This window comes from Centruroides sculpturatus, unplaced genomic scaffold (assembly GCF_000671375.1).
Source record: "Centruroides sculpturatus isolate CEXI.00-Female unplaced genomic scaffold, Cexi_2.0 scaffold159, whole genome shotgun sequence".
Taxonomy (NCBI): Eukaryota; Metazoa; Arthropoda; class Arachnida; order Scorpiones; family Buthidae; genus Centruroides; species Centruroides sculpturatus.
This window is the reverse complement of record NW_019384659.1, coordinates 665863-677907: the sequence shown is the minus strand read 5'-3', so window position 1 is coordinate 677907 and position 12045 is coordinate 665863. Positions and strand designations below refer to the sequence as shown.

At 31.9% G+C, this 12045-nt stretch overlaps 1 protein-coding gene across 1 annotated transcript in view; it reads right to left on the bottom strand.

Moving 5' to 3' along the window:
• The window catches only part of LOC111626509 (hsp90 co-chaperone Cdc37-like), a 13340-nt gene extending 5962 nt beyond the window's left edge, over positions 1 to 7378 (bottom strand). The window contains exon 1 of the mRNA XM_023369907.1: positions 7202 to 7378. Coding sequence (XP_023225675.1) covers positions 7202 to 7234 — 33 coding nt within the window. The 5' untranslated portion in view covers positions 7235 to 7378. The remainder of the gene's footprint in view (positions 1 to 7201) is intronic.
• Between the last annotated feature and the right edge of the window lie 4667 nt (positions 7379 to 12045).

Here is a 12045-nt window from a genome sequence, read left to right as displayed (position 1 = left end):
TTAAAAATTATTTTTTTATTTTGTACAAACAAAATAAATATATTGAAAAATATAAAAACAATAAAAAATTATACTTCAGAAGTTAATTTAGTATCAAAAACGTAAAATATTTGAGTAGCCCAAGACATAGCCAAAGATTACAGTGCCACAGCACTGGCGAAAATTTAAATTTGTCGACTGGAATTCCTTCAGATAACCGACGTTTCGGATAAACGACGCTCTACTGTATTACAGAAAAAAAGCAAAATAGAAAAATTTTATATCATTGTAAATGAAAAAGCAATGACAGAGATGCTACTAAAACAATCTAAGATTTTAATGCTATATAATACTTAACAAGATAAAAACTTCATATTTTAGATTATTCATCATTACTAGTAAATCTATTTTCCAAATATCTAATACTATTGTAAATTTTTTTGGTAATGAACAGTACATGAAAAAACCTTGGTAAATGGTAATTAGAAGATAACAGGAAAAGTATGATGTACAGAGGCAAGACACTACTAAAACTGAGAGTGTTAAGACAAAAAGTTGCAGTCTGGCATTGTGATGATGTCACAATAAATAATTGCTCATTTCTAGTTGACTTTTTAAAAATTTATATGCTTTGAACTAGTTCAAATGTTGACAATAAAATATGTTTGTGAAAACAAGCTACATGGACCAGATAAATATGCTTTGAAGGCCATAAGTTGGAGACCCCTGTTACAGTTTTAAGAAATGGCAGCCTTGGTTTTAATCTACAGTAATCTAACATGAGAAAAGAATTGGTGGAGTTTTGCTCGGTTTTAGTTTACAAATGGTCCTCCTGACAATTTGCATTATACTACAAGTAAGCATTTAGCATTCTTTCCTGAACAGAAAATATATGTACCAGTGATTATGAAAGTAGTTAAAGTCAAAAATAAGAAAACATGAATTCATTTCACAAACTGTTTAAGTTTTATGATTACATAAAAAAACTAATTTTCAAGAGTAAATATATTTGTATTTTTTTTTTATGGTCATAAAAATTATTTAACTTTTACAAGCACAGATTTCAAAATATCTCCAAATGAAAATGTATGGCTTAGACCACTTTCATAATCACCAGTGCACACAAATATTATGATCAATTTAATGTTTTCATCATTAATGTCAACAAATTTCAAAAAAGTTTTTAGTAATATTTAAATAAATTTATATAGTAGAGCATCAATTATCCAAATATCAATCAACCAAAACGTCAATGCCAACTGGAAAGCTTTTGTAACCAAAAGCTTTCCAGTTGGCAAATTTAAATTTCTGCTAGTAGTGGCACTGCAATTTTTGGCTGTGTCTTGGGCTACTCCAATATTATTTTTGTTGGTGTGCATGTTTTAGCTGGCAGCACTTGTGCAACCATGAGAGGGTACTTAAGGATGTGCCAGGATTTGAACGAATTTCAACATGGAATAGGTTAATATATTTTTTCGTACATAATCAGTTATCTGAAAATTTCTGAACAACCCCAGTCCTCAAATTGATTCAGATAATTGATGCTCTACTGTATTTCCTTTTATTGGGCAGTTTATATTCTAAAAGAGAGTTTGGAATATTTTCTTTTTACCATTATTCCATCAAGGATCTATCATAACTGTAGTAAAAGATGATAAGATAGACCAAATGTATGTGAAGAATATACAGTGGAACTTCTATATTTATCATTAATCTGTTCCTAAGGACCTAACGATTATGGAATATGACAAATATAGAAAAAGTTTTTCTCATAATAAATAACTGATGTTCAATTAATCCATTCCCATCCTGAAAAAAGGTATAAGAATAAAAATTATGTGGTTTGTAAAACTTTATTGTACTAAATAAATACAGTATAGTGGTAGAAGGGGAAGAACAATATTATTAATATAGTATTATTGTTTATAAGAAGACATATCAATTAAAACATTAGGCAATTCTAATTATGATCATGGTGTCTGTTTTGCCAATGATTCAGTAGCACTTGCTTTAATAAAGAACTTGTCTAATGTTGTGTGTTTTTGTGCTTTTTAAAACTTTTCTGAAGTAGGCAATTACATTATCATTGAATATATTTGTTTTTGGTTGACTATAGCAACATTTGGGTGCCACTTTGAAGTGATTGGAACTTGGTTTCTCACATTGATTATTTTTCAATAACTCAACAACACATACAACAACTGCACAAAGCAGACTGATTAACTACAGCTAGCTAGCACAGCTAGCTGATTGGTGCGGTCGTGCAATTGTAGTGCCACTTCTGGTGTTGGGAATGACAATGAATACAGAAAATACTGACAAATATAGAAAAATAAAAAAATCATCAAAATGTGACGAATATCAAATATTACAAATACAGGTAACTCCCATATAACATGGGAGTTACATTAAAAAAAATTGCCGTGTTATGCGAATCTGTGTTATACGAAACAAAGAATTTGTGCAAAATAGGGGGTTAGGTTCCAAAAATTAAAAAACATGCTATTAAATCCTTATTTAAATCGGATTTATTATTCGTTTTTTCATAGGTAAAATACTTATTTATTATTTAAGTAAATATTTTACCAGAGAATTATTCATCCTATATGATGATCTCAGCATGAGCATCATCAACTGGCAACAGTTTTTGGGTGTGTTCGTTAATAGCGGTCGCTCTGCAACGAGAGTGCGCTGCAGTTTGTAGGCATTTAGAAACAACAGTGAAAGAAATATGGCAGCGCCTGCACTATTGATAGTATCCTGATGGAGAATCTATAATTCTAAAATGAGCTTTTAGAGGCAAAAGAAGGGTCCCAATTGTAAAATTTAACCATTAAATGGATTATTGTTGAAAGAGAATTCAAAGTAGCCACAAAAACAATTAGAATGCTCGCACGGAGTTACGCGGAAGTATAAAAGAACACATCCTTTATTACATTTCATGTTGTACGAAGGTTTTACCCAATTCCCGAACTGTGTTAGAATGAACCCGTGCTATAAAACCACCGTGTTATACAGGGGATGTTCCCAATTCTCGAACCATGTTACAGTGAATCCATGCTATAGAAGTGCTGTGTTATATGGGGTTTACCTGTATAGAGGTTCCACTGTATTTCTTTTGCATCATTTTCACATAGAAGTTCCTAGCTTAGATGATAAAAACAATCATAATATTTACATGATATATTTTAAATTTAAGAAGGAATGTTAATTGCTAGTTTTATTAACACAATAAAAAATTATATTTAGAAAAATTTTCATTCCACTTCAATTTCAAATTAAAATAATGTATAAAAATCATAGAATAGCTTCCAGTAATTTTTCCCCCCTTTTCCATAAGATGTATTTTATTTTACTTTATAAATATTTTTTTATATTTGTTCATTTTCTAATAAATTTTTAGCAAATCTTCCAGATATATTGGAAAAGTTAATTTTATACTTTTAATCCTCTTCTGGTATTCTTAATTTTAATTCTGTTTTGATATTGCTGTTATAATTGATCAGTAATGAAAATTCCTACTGCACTAAAATTTTAAATATATGCATGAACAATATGATTTCAGAATCAATTGTATTGACATCTTTATTTCTGGAAAAGTACAATCACATGACCCTGATAACACACACTTTGTAAATAAGCATCATCCCTCTAGTTCATGAAAAAATGCCTATAAGGCATTGTTCACATCAATTAATAGCAAAGAATGAAAGTATTTATTAGTATATGAGAAATTCTCAGACATTAAATGATCAGCATAATAGTATAGTAGTAGTATTAGTAAAGAATACAAATACATGTGGTCTGATTCTCAGACATTCGACATCTCATTTAGAATACTTTGATGCTCCCTAAATTGCCTTTCATACACCTCATTCAGTTTTTTGAACATTTTCAGCAAAAACAAAAATTTCAAGCTATTTGCTAGTTTTAATTTTGTTAGCATCAGATTCATTTGTGAAAATTAAGTTTTATTCTGTTTTCTGTTTAATCTATGATTTAACATTTTAAATAATATTTTATGCATTGTAAAACATTTATTGTAAAACAAACTTTCTTACTCTAATAAAAGACTTAAGTTTTTTTAAAATTCTTTGGAAATGAACTCTCCTTTTAGGGCTAGTACACATTAGGAGTTGGGCGTTGTGTTAAACGCACGTTATAAGCATACACACCACATGTTTAGCTCAGCGTTCGATGACCATTCACACTGGCTCAGTTTGGAAATGGACGTGAAAGTAATTGTTTGTGTGTGCCTCCTCTATCATCGCTATAAAAGACGATAGCAAAGACAAAGAGAATTTTGGGTGCACCCAATATTACGAGATAGAGTGACGATTGGAATGTTTGTGACATATCCAAAACTAAGACAATATGACCCAAATTTTTTAATTCTTTTAGAATATCCATAAAATCATTTGACAATGGCTGGTCTCTCTTAGATTTCATCAATAAATAGATCAGTATCAAAATGATCGTTCTCCATTTCGGCCAACGTGCGTCCACTCTACCTGAAAGCACGTGATCAAATGTACAACAACATGGCAGCACATGTATCTCAAAGTGTGCAGCTGACGCCCGCAAAACACGCGTTCTAACCAAAATCTATCAACGCATGTTTGAGTGTGTATATCTATGCGGAACTTCTTTAAAACACACGTTACCAAAGCGCATGCTTCAAAATGCCTAATGTGTACACAGCTTTAATATGCAACTCTACTGTTTAACTTTTAGACATTTTTGTACACATCTTTTAGGAACATAGGCAATTAAATCCAAAAGTCAGTATAGAAAAAGAATACATATTCATGCACTTCATTTTACTATTTGTAATATCTGTTATAATGTGACTTATAACAAAAATTTTTTGTTTTTTTTGCATTAAACTGTTATTTCTTCAATCTTTTACCAGCAAATTCAATTCAAATGATTTCAGGGCTTTATGATCACACCAACAATCAAAGATTGAAAGATACCGCATAAAGACAAATAACAAAAATAAAAACAAATGAATGTCTTTGTATCTGTTTCCTGCAACACAAATGAGAAGATTAATATGCACAACAAATAGTATAATCATAGTCAAACAAAATAACCAGATGGACAAAAATCATGACTATTGTCATCAATGATGAAGAGAAAGAATTAAACCAAATATACTAATAAAACTTCTCTTTATTCTCATTCCATTCGTTAGTTCATTTCATCATATTTAATACAATGTTCATTGTACATGTTAACTTTCCTTTTTACATCATTACAGAAGCTGATGCAAGAATTCACTGTTTTATTTGTTTTCCTGGTATGGAACATTAATGGTAATAATCTGACATCATCTCACAATCTTTATTTCTCTCTCTTTGATCCGTAAGAATAGATATAAAATCTAAAAATATTAAGTTTTCTGAAAAGACTCTTTTACTTCAACTTTAATTTGAATTGAAATTACATTGCAATATCAAATGCTAAATCTACAACTCTCAATAATAAACAATGTCTTCAAATAATATTGTAAATTAAAATTANACTACTACTATTCCTCGAATTACTTCGATTCCCTTCGATTCCCTTTCGCAACGTTCCCTTCTTCCTATCGGACCGGCGGTATAGTTGTATTCGAATAGGAAAATTCCATAATACGAGGTTACCATTCTGCACAAAATATGTTTTAAGTGGTTTTCAAGGATGCAGAGTTTAAATATTTGGTCCGAAATTTGATTCGTTGGCAGATTATCGTTTTTAATTAGGTTGTGAATGGCACAATTTCTTAGAGTTTACATTAGGAAAAGACATATATTTATATATATATAAATGGACATGTATGTCCCTATATTTCACTTTTCCGCCAAAACTACACATCGCATGTGAATGGTGTTTGTATGTGGTAGTAGCCCCAGTCTCCATTCGTGCATCAGGGGGTTGTGTCTCGATAGCTATAAGGGTGCAGGAGATATGAGGCTGAAAGTGGTTGAAAGTGGCTTTCTATTTCGAATGTTTTGTTCGAACAAATTCAAACAATATTTGAATTAAATTCGAATATTGGTTCGATTATAGAACGATTGTAAATGTTCCAGAAACGTTGAAAATAGTTCGTTTGACTTGACATGAACAGGAGACGTTCAGAAATAGAATTGAGACCAGGTCTCTAATTAGTCTGGAAACGGGAGACCTAATTCTTGCATTCTGTGAAAACGGGTAAGATTGGCTATAATGTAATTATCTTAATATCTAATCTACTATACTAATCTATCGTTACTTTTTAAAAACCCAGCGAAGCGGGTCCTTGCAGCTAGATTCTAGATTACTTAGAAAAACAGTCTTTTATGTATATAAAAAAACTATATTACATACAAATGTACGAATAAATAAAAACACAGCAAAGCGGGTCCTTGCAGCTAGTATATATATATATAGACTAATGCAACAGCATTTTGATATTGCCAAGAGTAAAAAAAACCAACCTCCCAAAATTTTCTACTCTTGGAACAGAAAACCGGAATAAACTCTTTGGGAGTCGGCAAACTTGCGCATAATATCGCAATCATTGAAACACAAGTTTCCATAAAATGCAAACTTTGGTACTTTGTAAACCAGAACAAATAAATGGGTATATGTGTTGTATAGCTTGTCTTGGGTGCATTACTTCCTATGTGCAGTCTCATAATCTGTTATCCGGAATCTGACTGCTTATGCACACGATCGCCGGTGTGACTTAATTTCTAAAATGATTTGCCATTGCGGCTTCTGTGTCAAACGGGACACAGTATTGTCATGCCAACATGGCATCAAAGAGGTGCCAACCCTCCAGTCACATTAATATACCTTTTGGTAAATGTTTATTTTAGCTCATTATTTGTTTTATATATGTACAAAATACTAAAAATAACTTTACTTTTCAATTAGAATCAATTCTCAAATTCATTTGTTTCAATTACATTAACAGAGCAAACACTATTTCATTTGTATTATGGCACATGTTTAAATTAGCATAATTTGAATTCAGGGCAAGATTTTTAAATCTCCACCAGCTGTTTTACAGCGAAACTTTTGCAAATGTCAAAATTATATTTACGAATTTTTTAATGCAGGAATGTTTTAATGTATGAAAAATTGAATATTATTATAAAATTTCTCGTGTTGACAGCTCTAATGATACATAACGGGATTATGTTTAGGCTTATAAGCAATCGTTTGATTACAGAGACAGAGAAATGAACATTACCTCGATCTCCTTCCACTTGCTATAATCGACCATTTTTTTCTCGCAAAAAAAAAACTAAATACAAAAAAAAATCGTTAACCAGTAAATTTTTCAGACAACATAGAACGAATTTCGAAGCATCAATGCGTCGAAAAATAGAATGTTCTTCTACTAACTGCGCATGTACTCTAACGAAAGAACTTTCTGCTAACTTTTTAGTATTTTAATATTAATTAATGTAATATGAGCAGAATATTTAAAATTAATTACAATTTAATTATAGTTTAGATCTGAAAATTATTTTATTTTATCAATTTTATATCTCAAAAATATGTTTCGAAGTTTCTAGAACGGCGAAAAAAAAAAAAATATAGCCGACAGGGAGAGCTGTTACATGAATTTTAATTGTCGGCATACAAGGACTATATACTGTACTACAGTCTAACTGTAGTTTAAAGTCCTTGGTCGGCATAGAAGACGTTGTTTTCTTGCCGTTTTAAATTTAACTTTAAAAATAAAATAAAATAAAATAAAACTGAATTTCAACGTAATTATAGTAGAAACGTTCCGCCAATAAAAGTTTTCTTTTATGTCATTGTTTTCCTTTATTTTTTTCTTTTTGGAGGAATTTCGATTTTTTATTTCACATTTCTGCTTTCGTGAGAAGAATGAGTAGTTCAATCAAAAAAGATTTCATTTAGAATTAGTATTTTAAATAAAATATCTTCTTTAATCTAGTCATAACATTCGATTTTTAAATTTCATTCGTAGATTTTCTAAAAAAACAGCAGACATCGTTCTTAGACCTTCGTAACCACGGCCGGATGGCCGAGCAGTTAAGGTGGCAACTACCAGCTCTTGGAGACTCGGGCTCGAATCTGGACGGGTCGAAAAATCCCAAGGAATTTTTTAGAGGTGGTCCGTTCGGATATGTCGGGCCCCGTCCCTCGCCACTCAACCACCCCATTGTGGCTTGCTGAAAGAGGCCCTCTTAGGCGGAAAGAGTTAAAAAAAAAAAAAAAAGACTTTCGTATACGTCGTCATCTATTTCTGGATTTTTCTACAAACAAATGGACTTCAGATTAAAAGTTTCATTTTGTCAAATCCAGCGATCGCAACCTGTAATTAAAAAAAAAAGAAAAGAAAAAAGCTGGTATCATGGCCAAAAAGCTGACAGCTAAAATTTAAAACTTTTTGACAGTTTTGATGGAATTCTCTAGTGCAAGGCGTACAGAAATGACAATCTTATTTATCAATTGATTTTATTTTATCGCACCAATTTTGTATTTTTGATCATTTTGCACTAACAGAATAAAACAACGATCCCCAAATATAGGGTTCCAACTCCGTGTGGGCTTATCAATTCTTCTTTATATCGTTGCGTATACACTTTTCCACAAATATTATTTCTCTACTTGAAAAATCTTTAAAAATACAGACAACACTCGATTGATTTTCAATCACAATCCACAAAAAGTAGGGTTTAGTGTATTTCTGTGTGTTTATTAACAATGCTATTCTAATACAGGAAAAGCAACTTCTCGAAAAAACACAATTGTAAGAAGAAACATGTTACAGAATTTTTAAATTATGAATTTCTATGTAAGAACGTTAATCGAGAACACTTATTTTTTTGTATAATTTGTAATGAAACTTTCACCGGTTTCAAGCTCTTAAAGATAATTGGAGAGAAATCATTTAATGTACAGCACATCGGAAAAGCTATTAGTATTTATTTCAATGTAGACTATTATGTATCCCCCAAACTCACCCGAAAAATTTAAAAAAATTTTATGAAAACAAAATATAAAACCTGACAACACTTTTGAAGATTGATAACTGAAAGCATCGGCAAAAAGCGGGCAAATGCCAAAGACGATATGCTTTTTTCTAATTCGTTTCGCCCTGTAGACCTTAAGACAGCCTTCTTTTTAACAAGACCATTATAGCTTCAGCCAGTTCTGCAATGGGGCAGCCGGGTAACGAGGAATTGAGCCTGACATATCCGGACTGATCACCCCCGAAATATTCCTGGATATTTCGACCCGTTCGGATTTGATCCCGGGTTTTCCAAGAGCGGTAAGCTGATACCTTAACCGCTCGGCCATCCGGCAGTCGACGCGGACAGAATCCTCGAAAAGCTAATTGTCCACACAAAGTGCGGACACTTTAGAACTTTGCAAATCTCTACTATGAAACGGAGTATGCTATTGGTTTGCTTACTTAGATGCTTGTCACTTACTTAGATGCTTGTCACTTACTTGAACTAACTCTCATTTTCAAGATTTTTATGCGTCATAGATTCATCTAGAATAGATCTTCTGATGACATAGCATATGGTATAATTTCAGCTGCGGGAAACGCTTTTAGCGGCAAAGAGAGGAAAATTACTAGAATATGCAATTTATTACATGTAGTAAAAAATTAACGTAAGTAAACTTTAAAATAATAAAATCGTATTTTTGCGGAATGACAGGCATGCCGGTTTAAGTGAGGTTATACGTCCTTCTCTAGAGGACGTATTAAAAAAAGAACTAGTTTTTATTCTAAACCTGTGAAACTTCCAGTATTACATCAAAAACTACGATTTTAATTTCTTTGTTTTGTCTTCTTTCTAAGGACATAAAATCTCTTGGAATGCCGAAAGTGCTTTCTTTTATGTATATTTTATTGTTATTCGATTCAAAAATGCAAAAATAAACATATTAAGTTTAAGAAATTGGCTAAATTATTTTAGCTTACACTGATTAACACTGGCTTTGTGTAAAATTTGAGAAGAAGGTGTAATTTTTAAGGTCGGGGTAGATGGTCAGTGTAGTTCACACTGACTAACCGCTGTTACTACTACTACTAGTAATGTCAGTAAGTCGTTAATTGTTTTATTGTTTTGTAAACGAAAACTCTCTTCCCGATTTTTAGTCGGTCGAATTACGATGTTATTATTTTATTGTACGCGGAAGAATGTTTTCTTTAACGTTTAATTAACAACGAGTATTGTTAGATCTGATTAATTTTATATGCTAGTCATAGTTTAACCGGCATGACCGTAACCCCGGAATTTCCGGCATGCTGGTCTCCCCCGTTTTTATGCGTCATGCCAATCATTCCGCGAAAATACGGCAGTAAAAGATATTTAAAAGATATACAGGCATATATATAATAATCTAGTAAAAAATTTTTTTATTTTTTGAAAGAAAAGTTTTGGTCTGAAGAAGAGCAACGAAAAAGTAGTCTGCTTCAAATAGAATACTCTAAAGTATAGAAAACTAAAAGAAAGAACATAGTTTTTCACAGTCTGTGTTTGTTGTTTTCATCACAAATGTCATTCATTAACACCGTTAACACCGTTAAAATTTTGAAATAGGTGAATTAGTAGCTGGATCTGGGATTGCAACAGCAATAATCTTAATAATTTTGAAGACATGACATTTTACTCTTGTAGAAATATTTTATAAAGATGGAGTTTCCGAGTTGCCAAGTGGATACCGTTATTCCTTTTGATCGCAACTTTAATTATTTAATTAAAAATTATGAGTTTTCGAAGAAGATCACGATAATGATATTCAGAAGTGTGAAAGTAGCGGAAAATGTAGTTCGCAAACGTTAAAAGATGAATAGGATGCAAGTTACACTCCACCTGACAAGATGCCAGAAATTGTTGCTTAATGGCGTGATTGCAAATTCAAACTGATTGTTCAGAACAATTGATAAAATAAAATTTTCCTGAATTACTGAAGTCGACTACTCAACTGTACAATATGAAGAAAACAGTCAATTCCCCAGAAAATTCAAACACAAATGCAAATATATTTTACAGTATAGGCTATGTTGCAGCAATTCAATAACGCAAAAAAACATAGTATCATTGTAAAGGAATGCAGCCTTCAAATTTGAGCATTACGTAATACTAAAACTGAGAACCCAGATACTTTCAAGACATCATGTGGTTCGATTTGTGGTTTGAAGAAAAAGTTTCGTGTAATGTCTTGTAAAATCACACATTAGTGTTGCTACCTTTTCAAAATCGCTGACCTGGAAGGCAGGTCAGGTTTATTTGAACAGAAGTTCCTGACGCATGGGCAATGTCATTTTACAATGCGAAATACTAATGTGCATACCGGTTCTAAATCAGTTACAGTTAGGGACTAGGGCAAGCATGGCCAACATCCGGCCCGCGGCCCGTATGTGGCCCGTGATTAAACTTTCAATATTACAATATTAGCTACTCAAGTCAGAATAGATCGATGAAAAATTCTAACGCGTAAAAAAAAGGTCAACAACTGACTGTCCGGTTAGAGTTAACCCTCTATTACAGGGATGGCCAACACGTAGACCGCGGTAGACCGCAAAGGTTTTGAAAGTAGCCCGCGAAGCTAAAGTTGAACAATTTGCCTTCACTTAAATTAATTAAATTAATGTTTAAAAATCTTAATTTGATAATTTATTCTTACAATAATAGACTGTCTGTGTAATGTACCCATACTGTTTGTATTTATCCCGATGAACAATGCAAATGAATGTTAACTCATGCGCATATAAATGGCAATTTGCATAAAATGGCGCAAAATCATGTGTCAGACAGTAACGTGACAGTCCCTGGCTTTAATCCACTTGTTACTCTTTGTTTGTGCACTTGTATTTACTTTCAGTTTTAGTTTTTTTTATTTATTCATACAGCGAAAAGAAGCAGGCGTGTTAGTTTATTAATTAATTATTGTTTTAAATGTTATAATATTTAACCCTATTATTTTAGAATGAATAAACCAAGTACAGGCCGAAAAAAAATAAAAACTTATCATTATCACAGTGAATGGGAAAAAGATTATTTCTTTACTATGATGAAAGATAAATGTGTGTGTTTTATT